Consider the following 22871-nt stretch of genomic DNA (forward strand, 5'->3'; position numbering starts at 1 on the left):
ATCAAGACACTGTTATACGCACAGCAATGGAACAGGTGCAGAGGGTGGCCTAGCCCCCAGGGACTTACAGTGGGACTAAACACACACACACACACACACACACACACACACACTGGCCACCTAGGGCTGTGAGGAACAGACACACACACACACACACACACACACACACACACACACACACACACACACTGGCCACCTAGGGCTGTGAGGAACAGACACACACACACACACACACTGGCCACCTAGGGCTGTGAGGAACAGACACACAGACACACACCGGCCTCCATGTCATAGCTAACCAGCTAACCCCTACTGGGTTCCTCCGCCCCCCCCTCCCACACACACAACACACATATCACACATGCACACACTCACTCACGCACACACATATCACACACACACACACATATCACGCACGCATGCACACACACTGGGTTCTGTGTTATAGCAAACAGATGTGCAATGGCTGAACATGAACGATGTGTTATGGTCTGACGCAGCCATTTGTGTGTGTGTGTGTGTGTGTGTGAGATGTATGTTGCCAACATGGAATATTCCTCTTGTGCATGATGTCCCATGTGGTGCATGCTGGAGCTTGTGACCTCTGTGCAAGTTATTTACACACATACATATATATATATATAGATATACACACACACACACATTTATTTATATATATATATATATATATATATATATATATATATATATATATATATATATATATATATACACACACACAAGTTGATGCACTTGAACTCCATGTTTACTTTTTACAGGAAACTAAAGCTAATAAAATACTGAAATAATGAACTGAGACTGTTGTGTTGGATGTATCTGTGAGTGTGTGAGTGTGTGTGTGTGTGAGTGAGTGAGTGAGTGTGTGTGAGTGTGTGTGTGAGTGTGAGTGTTTGTGTGTGTGTGTGTTTGTGTGAGTTTGAGTGTGTGTGTGTTTGTTAGTGCTAGGCGGTATGACCAAAAATGTATATCACGGTATTTTTCAAAATTCTTACGGTTTCACTGTATATGACGGTATTTTTTTTTCATGCATAATCAGATGTTCACAGCATTTTCTACAGGTTGAGAGAGGAATTGCTGCAGTACATTGACTAAGGATGGTCCATTTTACTGTCATGATGTAGAATAACACCACACTAGTGGTAATGCAGTTTTGCATGGCCCCAGAAAATGATGCTGTTTACAAAGAGCCACTCATGATTCTAATGAAGAATCTAATCAGAATGCAAAGACAATTGCAGTCAAAATACAAAATTTTTATTGTGCAAATTTCACAAACATCTATTGATCAAAAATCAATACAAAAAGTAGTGCAACTTGCAATAATTATACTTTTTTGAAAATTATACAATTTAAAATAAAACCTCTCTGCTAATATGCTTACTCTGTCAAATAGGCCTATCAGAAACATGCCTTGTTGTTATTGTGTGGTTTACAGTGGTCGGCTAACGTTAACTTAATGTGGATGTCTTGTTAGCCTGCCATGAGCTTCGGTTCGGTTCGCTAGGCAAAACATTAACAAAAAAGTTTGTTTTGGTGCACTGATGAGTCAGGATCATTTCTAACTAGCCAGCTAGTATTGCTCAGTGCATGTCTATAACACATGCTTTACTTGCTACCTGGATAATTTCAGCGAATATTCTTGGTGAAAGGTGAGATGAATGATAAGAACATTAAACTTCACTGTGTTCAGTGGGTTGCTAACTAACGACATTACCTACTAGCCAGCTAGTTACAGCTGTTGAACAATCTCAATAAAATTTTTAGTGACGATGAAATCCCCTTTCAATGCAGTATCCCTTAGCGTTTTTCCTTAACTAAAGAAACAATTTAAAAGGTATTCTGTGCAACACCCATAAATAAACCCTTACCTAAGGAGAAATTAAAGCCTTAAGGGTCATACTTCGGGGAAAAACTTATGGTGTTTTGTGTTTACCCTCACTATGCCTCGCCAGTGGCACCATCGTCTGTGTGAAAAAAGTCCCATCTGAAACACTGTCGTGACCAGGGGCCTTAATACCACCTGAGGCCCCTGTAGCCTATCATTATTGAACCTATGTAAAACCTTTACATAAACAGGAACCGAAAGCCCTCCTTAATCCGTCAGCCTACCCCTGACATAAACTTATCAAAAGGCTAGCCTACTGCCGCGAAAACAAGCGTTGAACTCTTACAACACTGGCTGGCTAAGTTATAAGATCGTTAGGCTACACATATGGACGTTTCAAGCTTTTCAAAGTGCATGTTTGTGGGTAATGGGGTGTTCCCCAGGAGGTTTTGAAATTCTGTCCACTTAACACCAGTTTAACGCAGCTTGGGAGGGACATAAATACTTTTAGCCTACAGAACAAGCAGCTGTCTCGTGTGGCGTGAACATTGGCTACCTTATGCATTATCAGGCCATCCTTAAAAAATATTTTCGTTTGCGTAACCGACCGACCCTGTCAATTTAGAACCGCCCAAATATTTATTTTTTTTTCCCCTTTTTAGTCCGACCGACTTGCCAGTTGTAAACTTGCGTTAATACCGACCGATTGTTTTTTTTTACTCTAAACAACCAATACAAATGCAATAAAATAATATTTATTTTAGTAGGCCCAAGTATTGTGAATACAAATTGCCTACATGCAAAGCGTGGCTCACAAAAAAAAACCTGTGGCGTCATCTCTACACCATTGGTTTTACGATGTCACACTATGGCCCTACGGCGGTTTTCATTCACACAAACTGATAACGCTTTTTTACTTGGTACGAAGTTCTGGAAGAACTGTGGCCAGATCTTTTCTCTTCCCTTCTCCCCTTAGTCTAACGGTGACCCTGTCGGAGTATTGAAATTGGTTGTGGTCTATTCAGCATTTTCTCAAAATATGGGTCCATAACATGTAGACTGCAGGTCCGGATGCGTGGAGTGAAATTAGGCCCGGTGCTTCATCTGATAATTTGCTGCGCAGTTGATCAAGAAACCGCGGATCGACGAAAAAAAAAAAACAAACGTTTCTGCTATCGATGTCATTAAACATGGAGCCCTACAATTAAGTGGTGGTATGAGCATTCATTCAATCTTGGCGTCTGCGCCGAGAGAAACTGAAACTAATCGATAGCGTTGGTATCAAAGCTCCGCTTCAACCTGTTGGAAGGCTATTTATTTATTTATTTAACGAAACTTAATTGAGCGGCGTTGTTTTTTGGAACTTCCTTAGAAACAGAGCAGAGACTGTATAATACACTGTATAGCATTGAGTATTGTATAGTCAAATTTCAATATAAGCGTGGCCAAGAGCTATTGTAGCCTTCTTTCTGGGTACATGTAGATGAGCCCTATGACCCAAAGGCTGCCATGACCGGCCTCAGGTCAAAGAAGTTTGAGAAAGGCTGGTCTATATAACCTGCATCAGAATGAGGTTTGCAATGGTGCGCCTGAAGGCACGGGTTGAAGACCCAGTCAGTTACGCCACGATATGCACATTTGTGTAAATTCATTCCTCACGTAATCACCATGACCAAAATTGTACTTTTTTTTACTTTGAATCTTGAAAAAAAAAAAATATTGACCTACCTACCGACCCATTTTTTATTTTTTTTGGCTGTTACTGCAAGCAAAAATATTTTTAAGGATGGCCTCACTATACTACCCTACATGAAGACATATCTCACGTTAACAATGGAGAAAACATAACATAGGCGATTATTTGTGCGAATGGGTTAGCACAAACTTAGCTTTTGGTGAAGGGAGATGCTGATCACTAATTAATTTCTTTGCGCAACAGCCCATGTTCTGCGTTCACTCCAGTGAGACAAGTGAAATTTGCCAGGCTATTTGCTACGATATTTACCTGCTATGCCTTCTGTTTTCATGGACAGTTACAGGAATCCACGTCATTCGTTTATCGTTGCTTCAATCCTACCCACGTTATCTCCAGAGTTTGTAAGTTTGTCATTCAGTTTCAGCCTCTCCTCTAGCTCATCTACACACCCGTTGGGATTTATTAAGTTTTGTTACATTTTGTTACACTTTAGAAGAGAAGACAAAGGGGGCCTCTGCAGAGATGTCATTGTAGAGCAGTGTGATGTGCTCAATTAGGCTAGCTTTAGAGTAGGCTAGCTCCAGAGTCGGCTAATGACGCCGCGAATACGGACACGCCGTTTTTTATTATTGATTATCATTATTATTATTAGGAGGCCCCTCATTGGTCGAGGCCCCTGGGCTGAAGACCAGGTAAGCCCCTGCATTAAGGCGCCAGTGCGCGCGGCGCAGCGTTCCAAACGTTGTAATCAAATACACCGGTATGGCGGTATATTAAAAATTCATATCATAACGAAAATATACACCGGTATACGGTGTGGACCGGTATATCGCCCAGCACTAGTGTGTGTGTTTGTGTTTGTGAGTGAGTGTGTGAGTGAGTGTGTGAGTGTATGTGTGTGAGTGAGTGTGTGTGTGTGAGTGAGTGTGTGTGTAGTGTGTGTGAATCATCTCTCCTCTTCTCAGCAGCATCTTCTGTCTCTTTTCATGGGCCAGTCCCAGCGTCCGGACTCACAGACTTTGGTTCTCGCGAAATTCATAAGGGCTTAGGGCTGTCCCAAAGTCGCATTTTAAATTCGTAAGGGCTTAGGGCTGTCCCAAAGTTGCATTTTAAATTCGTAAGGGCTTAGGGCTGTCCCAAAGTTGCATTTTAAATTTGTAAGGGCGTAGGGCTGTCCTAATGTCGCATTTCTAAGGGCCTAAGGGTTTGAGTGCACACTTACCGAGCCCTCTCCGTAAGTCTGCATCGGTGCAGACTTCACCATAGGGAATTACCCACAGTTCAAAGCGTTGTGACGTTTACACATGAACACGGCTACCACCAGCACACACGTGAACTCTGCCATTAAGCCCGCCCACCGACTCCATACACGATGTGATTTGCCTGATTAAAGTTTCATTTTTCCAGCTCGCAAGCCAACGGAGAGTTGCTAGACTACCCTGGCTGCAAATTACATTTGCTGCCGCTAGGGTGCGTCTAGATTTCTAGGCTAACACAATGTAGCTTTAAGCAGTGAAGACTGAATAGCCTACTTAATGTCAAATACTCAACGTCGTTTGTTATCGCTAACATGGGTGTCAAGGCGGAGGACGAAAATCACAGTGTGTCCACAAAGACTGACAGGCCCCTAGCGTTGCTAAGGGAGAGATGCACACCTCTAGCTAATGACCCCTAGCTAATGACCTCTAGCTAATGACCCCTAGCGTTTATAAGGGAGAGAGATGCACACCTCTAGCTAATGACCCCTAGCTAATGACCTCTAGCTAATGACCTCTAGCTAATGACCCCTAGCGTTTATAAGGGAGAGATGCACACCTCTAGCTAATGACCCTTAGCTAATGACCCCTAGCTAATGACCTATAGCTAATGACCCCTAGCGTTTATAAGGGAGAGATGCACACCTCTAGCCAGGCCCGGAGTGGGTAATCGGGAGAATTCCCGGTGGGCCGCTTCACTTTTGGGCCGGTCGAGGGAAAAATATTGACATTTGCTTACGTTAATCTATCTTCTCTTCGCACACACATTCGCATTCTATGCCCAACACCGCAGCCTCTGCATGGGTTGTTCTCCCCTCCCAAGAAGAGTTGGCTGGGTCCATATAGCCCGTCTTTTCTAAAATGTTTTCTCAGATACCCGGGCCGGCCCTACCGTAGTGATAAGCGAAGGGGAGGATGGATGGTAGAAAGAGGCCATGAGGGACTAAAAAGGCCAGGTAAAAAAGACGAAAAGTATTGGAGGGAAATGCTGCCAAATGTGCCATGCTTCCAGATTTGTTTGAAGAGGACAGACATAAATGGCAACTGGTAAAGAGAGATAGCCATGATTATTAGCGGCGTAATTATTGGGCTATACTGGACATTGTAGCGTTGTCAACTTATTCGCAAGCAACATATTAAATTAATTAAAATATTAGCCTTTTTGTATCATCCAATATGGCGATTCATAGACTTTGCAAATATTGATAACAAAACTCAAGCTTGATCTGCAGTAGCCTAGGCTTAAAAACAAAAGCAGCCTCTGAGCAGCTGATCAGCTAGTCCCCCGCTGAAAATGATGAGCCTGAAATATGACTACAGAGGATAATAGAGTTAACCATATGAATTAAAGTTATTTAATGTAAGAAAGAACAGTATATGACAGCAGTAGGCTACATGATCAACCTAAATGCCTTGTTTGCTCAGAAGCAGGTGTAGTAAAAGGAGTAAATCACCAAACAACAACACGATAGCTGACCCATGCAGAAAAAACATGTAAACAATAGTTCAGTATGCCTCTTAGTGGAATTGTGGAATACATTTCAAATGCTTTATTTCTTCCTTCCTGTTTTTGTTAACTTATCAACCTATCCTTGTGGAATATTGGTAGGCTACTAATAAAAACTACAGGATAGGAGCTGAACTCAGTGGCGCAAAAAGTGGGTATGCGCTATATGCGGCGCATAGGGGCGCAGCACCATGGGGGCGCCAAAGCGATGGTAAAAAAAATAAAATAATATATTTGGTATTTTCTATATGTAGCTACTGCTGTCCGTTTCTAAATCATTTCAACATTTTCTCAATGTTCAACATTTTAGAGGACTAACAGGCTATAGGCGCCCTATCTCATAAGATTCCATCATAGAATTTTGACATAGAAGAGGGAGTGGGGGGCGCCGTCAGCGCTGAGCGAGCAGATAGGCCTACGAGTAGTGAGTTGCCGTCTATGGAAAAAGATGGATACAGCAAAAAAGCTGTCGGTGGCTAAAAATAGAAAAAAATAGAGGGAAAAGGAGATGGCATGTCAAGAGATGCAACAGTTAAATAAGTGGACGGTGAAAGGTAACAGGTAAGATTTAAAGTGATGACGTCTGTACTTGGAGGCTTGCAAATATGAATGTTAACAGACTAACTAGCGTTTGTTAAGCATAATGCCGATTGAAACAGCCTATTCCATTCAGATAGCTAGGTGGCTACCATGCTCATACTGCACTTTTAATGGCCAACTGCAAACAGAAATGTCACGCTAGCAGCAACTCATTACATGTTTCCATATCCTAACAATGAAGGCTCCTTGTAATAACCTAATATTGTGTTGTCAATGTGGTGCAAACAAACAAGGCTAGAGTAGGCCTATCAGCCTTATCCATTGTGAACAATAGTTGTCAAAAGGACGTTATGAGAACCGTTTAGACTCTCTTAAAGTGACTGCACCATTTATCAATAGGCTACTTATCAAGTATAACATCAAGTTAAACATCAAATTGGCAGCATTTCTTTAAAAATATTCAATACACAGTAATAGTGTCAATTATTGCCCTTTTGTTTTGCTTTAGTTGTTTGTGGGTTTTTTTTTTGGGCGCCAATAGAGATGTTGATGGGCTTGACTGTAAGTATAAGTATATATACTCTTGATCCCGTGAGGGAAGTTTGGTCTCTGCATTTATCTCAATCCGTGAATTAGTGAAACACACTCAGCACACAGTGAACACACAGTGAGGTGAAGCACACACTAATCCCGGCGCAGTGAGCTGCCTGCAACAACAGCAGCGCTCGGGGAGCAGTGAGGGGTTAGGTGCCTTGCTCAAGGGCACTTCAGCCTTACTAACTGGTCGGGGTTCAAACCAGCAACCCTCAGGTTACAAGTCCGAAGCGCTAACCAATAGGCCACGGATGCCCCCACACATTCGAGGTGTGTGTGTGTGTGAGTGAGTGTGTGTTTGTGCGTGTGTGTGAATGAGTGTGTGTGTGTGTGTGTGTCAGCAGAGAGAGATGTTGCTGGGCTTGACTGTGTGTGTCAGAGAGAGAGATGTTGTTGGGCTTGACTAGAGGTGTGTGATTCAGAGAGAGACGTCGATGGGCTTGATTGGAGGTGTGTGTGTGTGTGTGTCGGCAGAAAGAGGTAGAGAGAGACTGACTGACTGGAGGTGTGCTATAACGGACAGGTCAGCGTGACCTAGTCTCCTGTGCCAGCGTGAAGAGTTGCTCTCCTCATCCTCACTGCGTCTGCCTGGAGGAAAGAGGCTGGATGTTCTCCAGCACGTTTGTTAATCATTTGTTCTTTTTGCCCACTGCTACTAGTCTAAAGGGTAGAATTCTGCCCCACTGATCAGTACTACTGATAACATGATCACCCCGTCACACATTCACATTTATTCATGTTGTTGTCCAACGTGTCTTACAGTTTATTACAAGCGATTACATTGTCCAACGTGACTTACAGTATATTACAAGCGGCTACATTATTCAATGTGACTTACAGTACGTTACAAGCGGCTACATTGTTCCCGGAGCAACTTGAGGTTGGCCTTGCTCAAGGGCACAACGGTGGAAGCCGGGATATATAAAATCCTGTGAGCGTGTATTGTGGCAGATTGATTTCATGTTCAGAAGAGAAATGAGGTAACTAAAAGGAGGCCTATCATAGAGGGAGGACCATCCTACATGTTGGTATAATTTACAGTGATGAGTTCTAAACCCATCTCCAGTTATAAAACGTAGTGAACTGTGGTAAACTGCAAGTGATTTCAGAGTGGAAGGGGCTGCATGCATATACACAATGTCACCATAGTCTAGGACTGACATTATAGTTGCTTGGATAATGGTCATACTGCTTTCTAAAGAGAAGCAAGACCTAATCCTGTAAAGTGCACCTAATTTAATTTGTACCTTTTTTGTGAGATCAAGCACGTGTTCTAAATGATAGTTTGTTATCTACCCAAATGCCCAGATATTTGTATTGAGAAACTTGCTCAATTTGTGTCCCATTTAGGGAACAAATGTTAGTCATCAAGGTCACACTTTCTCGATCTAGTAAAGATCATACATTTAGCTTTTGCTTCATTCAGAACCAGTTTAAGATCTTTCAAGGATTTCTGCACACAATTAAATGCACATTGAAGATATGACAGTATTTGCTCTACAGATGGTGCATAGGCATAAAGGATTATGTCATCTGCATAGAAATGCACTTTAGAATTTTCTATTGAAGCACAGATGTCATTGATATACAATGTAAACAACAATGGCCCCAAAACTGAGCCCTGTGGAACACCATTATTTAGTCTCAAGACTTAAGTCTCAAGCAAGTCCAAGTCATTTTTTGTGCCAATGAAGCAAGTTAAAGGACAATTCCGGCGCAAAATGAACCTAGGGGTTAATAACACGTGTACCGAGTTTGTCCGTTCTCTGGGATATGTTTTCTTGCTAATCGAACGTGACCAGTTTTACCACAAACCACTAATTAGCGTTTAGCACTAGTCTTCGGGGCACACGCAACGTGAAAAGCTATTTCTATACCACTAACAAGGCTCCACGGTAGCATAATGAGGGGCCCTACATGTAAACCAAAGCATTGAGAACTGTACAGACAGTGTACAGACAGTTTATTAAAAAGATAGTTTAGAAACGTAAACAGGCTGGTACCATCTTGGGAAAACAGTCACGTGATAATTCGGCGTTGGACTGGAGCAACGCGAGCTGAACTGTCACGTCACTGTTTTCCCAAGATGCACGGCGTTGGACTGGAGCAACGCGAGCTGAACTGTCATGTCACTGTTTTCCCAAGATGCACGGCGTTGGACTGGAGCAATGCGAGCTGAACTGTCATGTCACTGTTTTCCCAAGATGGCGCCTAGCGATGCGTGTGTGTGCTTGTATGTGTGTGTGTGTGTGTGCAGGTGTGTGTGTGTATGTGTGTGCAGGTGCGTGTGTGCGTGCGTGTGTGCGTGTGTGCGTGTGCAGGTGTGTGTGTGTGTGTGTGTGTGCACACGTGTGCAGGTGTGTGTGTGTGTGTGTGTGCAGGTGTGTGTGTGTGTGTGTGTGTGTGTTGGCAGCAGGATCCCTGTGTGACATGCTGCTGCTGTTTATCTGGTTACTGTGACCTCCCCTTTCTGCCCAGACATATTGATCCCACCCACTGATGGAGAGATAGAGAGAGAGGGAGGGAGGGAGAGATGGAGGGAGGGAGAGAGAGAGAGGGAGGGAGGGAGGGAGGGAGATGGAGAGGGGGGAGAGGGAGAGAGGGGAGAGAGAGAGAGAGAGAGAGGGAGAGAGAGAGAGAGGGAGGGAGGGAGAGATGGAGGGAGGGAGAGATGGAGAGGGGAGAGAGAGAGAGAGAGAGGGGGAGAGAGAGCGAGGGAGGGAGGTTGAACAAAGAGAGAGCTGAAGCAACTCACAGAGACCTGAACTACAGCTACTCACAGAGACCTGAACTACAGACACCTGAACTACAGACACCTGAACTACAGCCGGCCACACAGGATTGGGGTGAGTGGGATTTTCCGTCGGGCATTCCGAGAGAGAGAGAGAGAGAGAGAAAGAAAGGAAGATGGAAAGAGAGAGGGAGAGAGAGAGGGAGAGAAAGATGGAAAGAGAAACAGTGAGAGGGAAGGAGAGGGAGAGGGAGAGAGAGGGAGTGAGAGTGAATGAGGCAGAGGCAGGAGTTTGGAGGAGACTAAGTACATGCTTAGTGACCACAGTCTTGCAGTAGAGAAAAGCCCATATGAAAAAACATGGCTTACAAAAGAGCAGAGGATCTGTGGTCACTGTACGGCTGGTGAGGTCACTGGTGAGGTGTTTGTATTCGTAGTGTGTGTGTGTGTGTGTGTGGGGGGGTGTTGTGTATGTATTCGTAGGCCTATAGACCCTTTGAACAAACATTCCTAAACGTTCCTGAGGCACAGAAAAAATCATTGAGCTAATGGTAACTTGGGGACAAACAAAAATACAGTAAAAAAGACAAGTTGTACATAAAGTCGACTTTTGTAGAACATTACGCTGAAGTCCGATCACTGTAATTTTCATTTCAAAGTATCTGCAGGTTCTGAACAATTCAACCGGAAATCCTCTAGGAGCAGATAGATAGATAGATAGATAGATAGATAGATAGATACTTTATTGATCCCCAAGGGGAAATTCAAGGGTCTCAGTAGCATACAGACATCACACACAACATGCACTTACAGCAGCAATGGTAAACATAAGTATAAGTATAAACATATAACTAAACTCCACTGTACAATAAAGACAGTAGAAGATAAGAAAACTGACAAAACGAAATACTAAATACACTATATAAATTAAATTAAAAAAGTCCAATGTGCTTGAGGGTGATCAAGCATAAGACGCTTGTAGTGACCGGGCCGGGACTGGTAAGGTGCTAAAGGGAGTGAGTGTCATGGTGAAGGTGCAAAAAGTAGTCCAACATTAGTCCAACAGTGCAAGAATAAGGTCTAGAGACCAGCATAAATAATATGGACAAATAGGAGAGTAAAGTATAATGTAGACAAGGTCAAATAAAAAACTATTTCAGTGCAAGAACAGATTGAAGTAATAGGGTTATAGCCATTCATTCATTCAGTATTGTAGCAGAAGCCTGACCGCAGCCATTGATCATGTGTGCTAATATAGCATGAAAAACAGTGTAGCAGTAAAACAGTAGTGAAAACATTAGGCTGTGGACATAGGCATGCATACATAGACACTAGGTGGTGCTAAAGCACTAGGAAGTTTGCCCTTTATCAACGGAAATGCCCTTTTGAAACTTTTTTTTTTTTTTTTTTTAATTATTAATATTATTAACATTTTACTGAGGTCGGTTTTGAAATGATCTTTTGAAAAACTGAGCCATTAAAAACGACTGAAACATTGCCCCGAAATGAGCCACCTCCTTGCGAACACCCGACCAGCCTATCTCTCTTTCTTTTGTCACGTGAACTTGTGCGATCGCGCGCAGGGCACGCTAGATGCGCAGCACCATAGCAGTTCAGTAAGCGTCTTCAGATAGCAGGCATGGTCGCTGACAGGCTGCTTCTCCCGTGCCCCATCAGCCAGGTAACATACAGATCAAGCAAAATCTTACAGTTTGCCCTCTAAGCCCAACATGTAATAATTTTGTTGTGCAGTAAAATGTCTCATTCAGCACCAAACAAGCATTTTTGCCGACTGGTCACCTGATAAACTAGTTAGATGAAGCTAGATAAAGTTTTACGCTGTAGCCCAAATCAATGACAGATAACATGACGACCACATACAAATAATTTCGGTAGATTTTGCAAGTGTATGTGTTAAGAAGAACGTTTTCTGTTGTATATGTTTTGTTAGGCAACATGTATTAACACATTCATTTGTGACAGAAGAAACGGGAAGTTCCCCATTACCTGTGAAAAATGCCCATCTGCATTCATGTAATGACAACAGTTAGTAGCCCACTATAACTCCTTCTCGTACTGTTTGTTGTGCAGTAAAATGTTTCATGGCCCCAGCAGTGGTGCAACTTGCTGGGGCACCTGCACCATCCGCCGGCGACCCGGGTTCGATTCCCGCCCCGTGGTCCTTTCCGGATCCCACCCCGACTCTCTCTTCCACTCACTTCCTGTCATTCTCCACTGTCCTATCAAATTAAAGGCATAAAAAGCCCCAAAAAATATAACAAAAAAAAAAAATGTTTCATACAGCATCAAACAACTAAGCCTTTTTAGCCGACAGGCCACCTGATAAAGTTTTCCGCTGTAGCCCAAGTCAATGACAGATAACGTGAGGACGACCACATAGGCTACAAATAATTTCGGTATAGTTTGCAATTGCAAATCTATGTGTTAAGACGAACATTTTCTGTTGTATAGGTTTTGTTAGGCAACATAAATTAACACATTTTGGTCTCTTTATTGTCTTAATTACAGTGCATGAAAATGCACTGTACTGTTCTTCCTAGGCAACTTCTTATTATTATTATTACAGTGCATGAAAATGCACTGTACTGTTTTTCCTAGGCAACTTCTTCTTCTTATTATTATTCCGCTTAACACTTTTTCCGTACGCTATTTCTCTTGAACAGTTTAACTTAGAAACTTCATTCAAACTTTGTTACGTAGGTCTTCAAACAGATCGGGTTGGTATGACTTTTCAACTTTGAAACTATTATACTTTTTATACTATTAAAGAAAAACTTTTTAAAAATCCCCATAGACTTAACATTGCCGACTGTGACATCATAATACGGCCGTTAAGCAATTAGAATCCTATGGCAGGTGTTCAGGCCACCTGGATCAACTGCCAGTCTCAGGCTTTAAGCATACAAACTGGCCTTATTAAGACTACACATCCTGTTCAACTGCTTCCTCTGCCAAAAACTGTTTCAAAATAAAAGTCCTCACTACAGTATTTCACTATTAAACAATTTAACCCTTTAAACTACTGAACTTTTTAACTGTTCAGCCATTGTAACTGTTGTCATCAACTATGACTCCTACCCACTGTAGCTAGTTAGCATGTTAACATTGTTAGCATTTTTAGCAAAACTGCTAAAAATGATTAGCTAAGTTAGCTAACTAACATGGTTAGCATAGTTAGCATGTTAGTTAGCATAGTTAGCATAACTACTAAAAATGATAAGATAGGTTAGCTAAGTCACATGGTTAACATAGTTAGCATGTTAGCATAATTAGCAAAACTGCTAGAAATCGTTCGTTAAGTTAGCTAAGTAGCATGGTTAGCATAGTTAGCATTGCTAACATAGTTAGCATGTTTATCAAAACTGCTAGAAAACGTTAGCTAAGTAGCATGGTTAGCATGTTAGCATTGCTAGCACTGCTATAAAACATTAGCTAAGTAGCATGGTTAGCATAGTTAAAAATCTTAGCATAACTGCTAGCAAACATCAGAGCCATTCCAACTTTCAGTTATCGTCAAATATCTACCTATACACAGCCATTAAACTATTTGAATATCAACATTCATTAAACTTCCAGTCTGTCAACAACTTTTAAACTATTTACCTTCAACTTTTAAACGGTCTACTTTTAAACTATCATTAAACTATCTATTAAACTAGCTGTCTATCAACAACTTTTAAACTATCTACTGTCTATCAATAACTTTTAAACTATCTACATTCAGCTTTTAAACAGTCTACTTTTAAACTATCAACTTGTATTAAGCTATGCAACCACCATGTCTATCCTAGCATCACCGTAGTAACCATCTCTGTATTATCTGTTTTAACTATACATGATATTTTACATCACAACTTTAGCATTGGTAATTCCTTGGAATTGTATTTCTAGTTGTATATTCATTTACTAATTGCAGCACAAGTCAAATTTCATTTAACACGTGCGTCTCATTTTTTTTTTTATAATTAAGTGTTCCATGCTTTAAAAAGTGCCCCGAGCACCTGCCCCCCAAAATGACTGTGCACGCCACTGGCTGTGGACATTAGTAAAACAGTAGTAAAGCAGTAGGGGGCAGTCAGTACTCAAACATGGAGAGGGTAGATAGATACTTTAGATAGATAGATACTTTATTGATCCCCAAGGGGAAATTCAAGATTGAAAGGGTCTATACCTACAGGGCCCTCCAGAATGATTGGCACCTCTGCTAAACCTCTGCTAAAGTTGACTAAAAACCACTATAAAAAATAATCTGTTGGTGATTTATTGTCATCTCACAATGAAAACAAATAGGAAAAATCCTTTGAAGGGAAGGGAAGCAAATATATTTTGAGAAAAAGGAAAATCTCATCAAGAAATAAATATCTTTAACAAAAACATGTTGCTCACAATTATTGGCACCCCTGAAAAAATCTTATATACAAAAGCTATTTAAGATTTATTTAAGTTAATCAGAGTGTCTGTGAACTTAGTTAATAGTAGTTAGTAGAAGTAGACTTTCTTAACTTAATGACTTTCTTTTTCACTATGGTATGAAAATAAAGTCACAGAGGCTAAATCCTCTAGTAATTTTTCAACTTCGGAAAGACAAGATAATACCAAAAGCTTAAATAAAAAGAAAGTGTGTTGACATTTGTAAGTCAGAGAATGTCTATGAAAACAAGGTACTTTGTTGAAAATGCCTATATTTACAATTAAAACAATGATTAAAAGGTTCTAATCATCTGGAAATGTGACATGCTTGGACAAAGACCCATGGTTATCTTGCCCCCACGTACAGTATGGAGGATGGTAATATAGGCAAAAATTCCATAAGAACCACTATTGGAGAGTTACAGACAAAGGTGTCATCTTGGGGTCACCAAGTCCCCAAAAAAATATTCAAAAGTGACCTCATTGCTAATAGATTATTTAGAGGGCATGCCGGGTAAAAGCCTGTCCAGTCATTTAATTACCAATGTAAATGGCAGGAGTTACTGAATGGTACAGTGACTTTGTATGGAAGTGTGGTCTATTGTCAGATGAAATGAAAATTGCACTTTTTGGCTAGAAACACTTTAGGTGTGTTTGGCGTACATAGAAGAATGGCTATACTGAAAAGAACCCCATGTGAGAACCCCTAATGAGAATTATGGTGGAGGCGCTGTGCTATTGTGGGGCTGTTTTTATTCCCAAAGGCCTTGGGAACCTAATTAAGGTGCACGGTGTCATGAACACCAAGAAAAACCTGAACATTTTCAAAGGAAATCTGTCAATCTCTGCCAAGACACTAAAAGTTGGTCATGATTGGATCATTCATCAGGTCAATGAAACAAAGCAAACGTCTAGATCAAAACAGATATGGTTTGCTGAACACAAAATCAAGCTTCGGACATTGCCATCTCAGTCCCCTGATCTAAACTCCATAGAAAAACAGTGGGGTGAGTCAAAGAGGAGTATGCACAATTGTGGACCAGATGGTGTTCAGTAAAGTAATGAGTGTTTACACATGTGAGGAGAGAGAGTGAAGCACTGGTGAATAAGTGCGGCATTTTGATAGGTTGTGCTTGAAAAACAATATCAAGGTACTTCCTGATTTTTGTGTGTTAGGTAGAACATTGTGTGTGGTGTTTTGCAAACTGTGTTCTAGGAAATTGTGTCTACTGTGTCAAACACTGAGAATTAGTGTATGGTTTTTCAGATTTGGTGTGGGGTTATGATGTTTGAAAGACTTGTTTAGAAAATTGTGTGACAATCAAAGATTTAGTGTGTAAACAGAATCAATACAGCCATAACAATTTATGTAAAAAAACCTTAATAGATGTTTACTTTAGCTCAATTACCAATAGACATAATTTATGGTTCATATTTGTAAGATCACATTTATGATTTATCATTAATATGATCCTTTTTGTTTTTTGTGAGAAAACAAGGAAATTCCATTATAAAAAAGGTAAAAAAATAGAATTAAGATTTTTGGTGCTTATTTCTTGGAACTACATCAGAACAGGTGAAAGTGCTTGAAATTTAACAATTTTGAAACTTTGTGTGGGAATAGCAGAAAGACAACATTTCCGCACACAGACACCTACACTCAGACACACACACACACACACACACACAGCAAGCCCAGTTGGGACACAGTTAAGGTACATAGCACCTACAATTATTACACTCGGGTTCAGTAGACCTGAACACCTCATATGTAATAGTTATGTGTGTGTGTGTGTGTGTGTGTGGGGTATACTGTGTCATTGAAAATAAGTTATTTTGTTATGTTCTTCACAGAAAATGAATAGGCCAATGAGTTTGAGTTAGAAGAAATAATAAATACCACACCACACACACACACACCGCACGCATTCAGGAACTGACCTAGTGTTTGTACTTGAGCTATTGTATTGTATAACCAGTGTATGTGTGTGAGAGAAAGAGAGAGATAGAGTAGGGTCGAGAGAGAGCGAGAGAAAGAGAGAGAGAGAGTAGGGAAGAGTGAGAGAGAGAGAGAGAGTAGGGGAGAGAGAGAGAGAGTAAGGGAGAGAGAGAGGGAGAGAGAGTAGGAGAGAGGAGAGAGAGTAGGGGAGAGAGAGAGTAAGGGAGAGAGAGTAGGAGAGAGGAGAGAGAGAGAGTAAGGGAGAGAGAGAGAGAGAAGGGGGGAGAGAGAGAGAGAGAAGGGGAGAGAGAGAGAGGTGGGGAGAGGGAGGGAGAGAGAGGGAGAGACAGAACTGTGTCAAAAGCTGAAGCTGCTTCCCTTCCACTGAAAAGAACAACCCCAAGGACAGCAGGAGGAGGAGGAGTTTCTGTTCTGGAGGAGTGTGTGTGTGTGTGTGTGTGTGTGTGTGGGGGTGGACTCAGACTTGCTGGACGGATATAAGTCAAGAGGGACCGTAGAACTGGGACTTACATTTGTGTGTGTGAGCACGGTGAGTTGGTTTAATGTTGTTTGTGTGTGTGTGAGCACGGTGAGTTGGTTTAATGTTGTTAATGTGTGTGTGTGTTTAGTTTAGTTTAATGTTGTTAATGTGTGTGTGTGTTTAGTTTAATGTTGTTTATAATGTGTGTGTGTGTGTGTGTGTTTAGTTTAATGTTGTTAATGTGTGTGTGTGCGTTGTGTGTGTTTAGTTTAATGTGTGTATAATGTGTGTGTGTGTTTAGTTTAATGTTTTTAATGTGTAGGTGTGGGTGTGTGTGGGTGTGGGTGTGTGTGTGTGTGTGTGTGCGTTGTGTGTGTTTAGTTTAATGTGTGTATAATGTGTGTGTGTGTGTGTGTGTGTGTGTTTAGTTTAATGTTTTTAATGTGTGTGTGTGTGTTTAGTTTAATGTTTTTAATGTGTGTATCATGTGTGTGTGTTTAGTTTAATGTTGTTAATGTGTGTATCATGTGTGTGTGTGTGTGTTTAGTTTAATGTTTTTAATGTGTGTATCATGTGTGTGTGTGTTGTGTCTGTTGTGTTGATATCTGGCAGATAGACGTCCTCTTTGCTTCAGCCGTTGTCACGGTGACGGCTAGACGACAATCCAGCCTGTACAGCCTGTACACGCCCCACACACACACACCCACCCACACACACACACACCCACACACACACACACCACCACACACCACCCCACACACACCCCACACACACACACCCCCACATGCACCCTCAGGAGCGGGCTTCCTCGGACACTGGCTCCGCCGCCCATGACTTCCTGGACGCCGGTTGCTACGACTACATGGCTGCGGCCCCCCCAGGCTTCTACGCGGCCCCCCCCCACCCCGAGGTGGGCTTGCCCATGGGGGGGTCCGGCAGCCCCCTGGCCCTCCTGCCCTCCAGCCCACAGCTGCCCCCCTTCCACAACCACCCCGCCCCCCCACCTGCTCTCTACCTGGACACGCCCGCCAGCTCAGCATACAGGTACTGGCCACGGGCACGGGGTGTGTGTGTGTGTGTACGCCTCTGTGTGTGTGTATGTGTTTGGCTCATTTTTGTTCCGACAAGAAAGTGTGTATTTAAGTGTGTGTGTGCGTGGTGTGTGTGTGTATGTTGTGTGTGTGTGTGGTGTGTGTGTGTATGTTGTGTTTGTGTGTGTGTGTGTGTGTGTGTGGTGTGTGTGTGTGTATGTTGTGTTGTGTGTGTGTGTGTGTGTGTGTATGTTGTGTGTGTGTGTATGTTGTGTGTGTGTGTATGTTGTGTGTGTGTGTGTTTGTGTGTGTGTGGTGTGTGTGTGTGTGTGTGTTTGTGTATGTTGTGTGTGTGTGTGTGTGTGTGTGTGTATGTTGTGTGTGTGTGTGTGTGTGTGTGTGTGTGTGTGTGTTTCTTATTTTGAAAATTGAGGAATGTAAAGTGGGAGAGGCTCAGATTAGGGTGGTCCTTATCAAGTCCATTTTTTTTTGCAAAATGTTAAAAAATCTTAAATTGTTTTAACTTCACAATTAGAAATGTGCAACAACTTTGACAAAAAAACGATATTTAGAGGAAGATTGCCTATCTTTAGAGGTAGCTCCACCATGTGGAAGATTGCCTATCTTTAGAGGTAGCTCAACCATGTGGAAGATTGCCTATGTTAAGCTGTGCTGTGTTATTGTGATATGCAAGTAATATTAAAAGTTGCTGCAAATGACCTGCATTTTATTGAAATCAGAGCAACACTGACATGACAACAATCTAAAAAAAAAAGCACAAAGTTTTCAACAATCCCTCATTTCTGATGCTCAGCAGCCAGTGTTGACTTTTTGCAGTCTGGATAGAGCCGTCAGTGATCTTCCATTCTAATAGATGGGAGATTTGATCCAACTAATTCTGGTATGGTTGAACCCATCAAATAAACTAATACACTTCTTGTTTTTGCCATGATTTTGCTCTTGGTACACAACACAACTGCAAGCAAAGCTGAGCAAGGAATGGTGAAGGTGCCTTTTCCCTGATACGGTTTTGTGGCACATGTTTGGGGTTCCGTGGATACAATTGTTTGAATGTTTTAATGAAGACCAAAAAATTTGCTCTAAACTCAAACAATAACCAAGGTGATCATCAATAGAAATATGTATTGATTCCACCAGGAAAGGTAAATCTGCTAAACCGGGTCATGGATGGATTAATTTGGATTTAGTTTCTACAATATGTAAACTGATATGTATCTAAAATATGTATCTAAAATACATATTTAGGAATATATGATGCATTAGATGCTTTTATGGAGATTGTTTTGGAATTTTACTAGCCAGTTACAATACCAATTCAAATGATCTGTTTTTATGAAAATCATCAAACAGAAAATCATCTGAAAGTTTAAAGCTGTTGAGCTCCCAGTAATTATTATGTTACTGCCATAAAAAATGGCCTGCTGTATTTTCTTATATAAAGGAACAATTTGAAGGGTTAAGAGCATGACAATTAGATATTTTAAAAATAAGGACCACCCTAACACACACGCACGCACGACACACACACACACACACACACACACACGCACACAAACCCTAGCTCAGATATGAGGACCACCCTAGCTCAGATATGAGGAAACATTCTGATATGAGATTGCAGCCGCAACCAGTGATTTCACTAAGAACTGTGCTTTAGAGATAACAAGTGATTTACATGTCCAAAGTTTTAACCATGACCAGAGATTTAGAGATGACCAGTGATTTAGATGACCAGTGATTTAGAGATGACAAGTGATTTAGAGATGACCAGAGATTTAGAGATGACCAGTGATTTAGATGACCAGTGTTTTAGAGATTTAGAGATGACCAGTGATTTAGATGACCAGTGATTTAGAGATTTAGAGATGACCAGTGATTTAGAGATTTAGAGATGACCAGTGTTTTAGAGATTTAGAGATGACCAGTGATTTAGAGATGACCAGTGTTTTAGATGACCAGTGACTTAGATGACCAGTGATTGTTAGACATATACTGTGATCATTTCCACAGTTGTATTAAAGCACAAACCCAATAGCACAGGCAGGCGGGGATCTACACGAACATTTGTTTTCCTTGTTAAGTTCAAACATTTAGGAGCACAGACAAAAATCACATAATGTAACATTACACTGCAGCCAACTGCTAAACATGCCAGTGCACCAATTGCAAAGATTAAGAATAATAATAAAAAAGAATGACTGACAACAGTTAGGGTTAGGCTTAGGCTCATAGTCAAGTCAACTTTATAGACCCTTTCAACAATAAAAACAAAAACAATGCTTGAACATTCTATTTGGTTCCCAATCTACTTCCTCTGCATTAAGATAACATGGAACGTTAAAACGGAAGCCTTGTGAGGCCAACTATGATGCTGATAATGGAACTCTCTTGAAAGGGTCTATATTGTGCATTTCATACACAGAGGTCATTCAATGTGCTTTAAACAAAAGCAAACAGGAATATCTGATAAAAGCATAGAAGGGCAATAGTCAAAGAATAGTTTAAAAAGTAAAGAATAATAATAAAATAATAATAATAAGAAGAAAACATAAAACACACAAGGTGATAGTACATAAAAGCATAAAAGGGCAATCATTTAAAAGTGTTTAAAAAGTAATAATTAAAACATAAAAAACAACATAGAAACTATTAAAATTTTAGCTGAAAGACTTTCCCAGATTTAGACATGTAAAAAGTAAAAAATAATGCCTTAAAGGAGAATTCCGGTGTGATATTGACCTAAAGTGTGTTGAAACATGATACCAAGTGTGAATGTCATCTTGGCTTGTCCCCTGCACTCCGAAATCTGACGCTAGTTAGCCGATGCTACCAACAGGTTTTCGTTGGGGGTGCCTCGGGCATCGGCCTAGCCATTCAAATAAATCACTGTTTTACACCATTTTCGAGGCTCAAAGTAGCTCCACGTTTTATTGGTAGACTTCTGAGGGCCCTGACATTTAAAACGAGACATTGAGAACTTTGAAAAAGCACTGATAGTTTATGTACAAGACGATTTATACAGACAGTACCTTCAGGAAGTTTACTGTTCGCCGCCATCTTGAATTTAGTGACGATGTGACGACTCTGAGCGCTGCTGCTGCTCCTGCGAGCGCCTGTAGGCGTGGCTTTGGCACCTGTTAAGGCCGCACCTGATTTGCTGCCTTTAAAAAGGCTGGACTTTGACAATATGGCGCGCGTGCTGCTAATGGCTGGTGACTCCAGACGCACGTCTGCCGTTTGCCTTTCGTTATGAGTTGTCTTGTATTTGATTTCTTTTCATACATTCATTCTGCATTATTCTAACATTGCATGCCGACACTGCTTAACACTACTGATCTACTGACTAACCCATACATTGTGGCGGTTGTATATAGTTTTCCTTGTGTTGAAGTAAATTCTTTCATTATTTTGGCAATTTTGTGTCCGTGTCCTCCTTGGTTTTTGTTACGTTCTGAGCCAGGATGGAACAAAGATGGGGGCTCGTCTACTTGCGATTAGGCAAAAGTAATTGTTTTCAAAAAGTGCTTAGTTCGATTGCTCGTAAATGAGTAATATTTGTTGGAGGACATCGGTATTTCTGCAGAGCTTTGTGGTCCATCGTTGGAGCGTTTGGTAAGTAGCTGTGCGCAAATTCAAAGTGATTTTCCCTGTTAGGCATAAGCGCTGTATTTCCTTTGAGATACAACGTTTTTTTTCCTTTTTGTAGTGTTGTGGTGAACGCGAGTAGTAGCTCTGCTCGGGAGCACCTCCGCGGAGTTGTAGGTCGTTGCTGATTGCCAATTATATGTTAATTGGAAAGGGAATTTTGGAAAAGCAGCCCATTGTTCGTGCAGCCTCTGCTTCTGCTGCATCGCTGCAGGAGCCTGTTAGTTCAGCACCTGTGTCTGATGCATCGCTGCGTCAGCCTGTTAGTTCAGCACCTGTTGTTGGTGAAGAAATAACTGATAGCGAAATGACATTCCAGCAGAAGAGAGAATTGCTACAGTTGCAACTCGAGCATGAGAAAATAAAGCACATTTCAGAAAATAATCGGATTGAATTGGAAAAAGCCAAATTAGATTTGGAGTTTCTAAAATTAAATCTGTTAAAAGATGGTAAGATAAAGTCTGAAGGTGTCATGGATGTCGGGCAAAATTTGAAATTGGTGCCGAAGTTTAATGAACAGGATCCTGACACTTTCTTTTCCTTGTTTGAAAGGGTTGCAGATGGAAGAAATTGGTCGGATGTTGATAAGTGTTTGCTTTTACAGTGTGTCTTAACAGGTAAAGCCCAGGAGGGGTATTCTTCTCTGTCTGACGATGATTCAAAGGCTTACGCTAAAGTGAAATCTGTTGTGTTGCGGGCCTATGAACTTGTTCCAGAGGCATATCGTCAGAGATTCCGTGCAGGTGTAAAACTAGCAGATCAGACGCATTTGGAGTTCGCTAGAGATTTGCGAAAGCATTTTAGTCGCTGGTGTTCAGCAAGTGATGTTAAGTCGCTGGATGATTTTACTAATTTAATGCTTGTAGAACAGTTTAAATCCTCTGTTTCGGAGCGCGTTGCAACGTTCATCTCTGAGCATAAGGTTAAAACGCCAGAGGAGGCCGCTGCACTGGCCGATGAATTTGTTTTGATTCATAAAAAACGTTTTCGTAACTTTAGTGGTGTGCAGAATACAGGGCAGGGAGCTTATAGAGTTTTGCCTAAGTCTCCCATGCCATCACGAAAACGCGAGACAGACCTGCTCTGTAATTACTGTCGTGAAATTGGGCATTGGAAGGTTGATTGTCCTGTACTTAACAGTAAACAAAAGCAG

General features: G+C 41.3%; 1 protein-coding gene across 1 annotated transcript in view; it reads left to right on the forward strand.

Annotated features, from left to right (window-relative positions):
• The first annotated feature begins 17759 nt into the window (after positions 1–17759).
• Positions 17760–22871, forward strand: part of esr1 (estrogen receptor 1) — a 40794-nt gene continuing 35682 nt past the window's right edge. Inside the window, exon 1 of the mRNA XM_048249741.1 lies at positions 17760–18065. Coding sequence (XP_048105698.1) covers positions 17806–18065 — 260 coding nt within the window. The 5' untranslated portion in view covers positions 17760–17805. The remainder of the gene's footprint in view (positions 18066–22871) is intronic.

This window comes from Alosa alosa, chromosome 8 (assembly GCF_017589495.1).
Source record: "Alosa alosa isolate M-15738 ecotype Scorff River chromosome 8, AALO_Geno_1.1, whole genome shotgun sequence".
NCBI lineage: Eukaryota > Metazoa > Chordata > Actinopteri > Clupeiformes > Clupeidae > Alosa > Alosa alosa.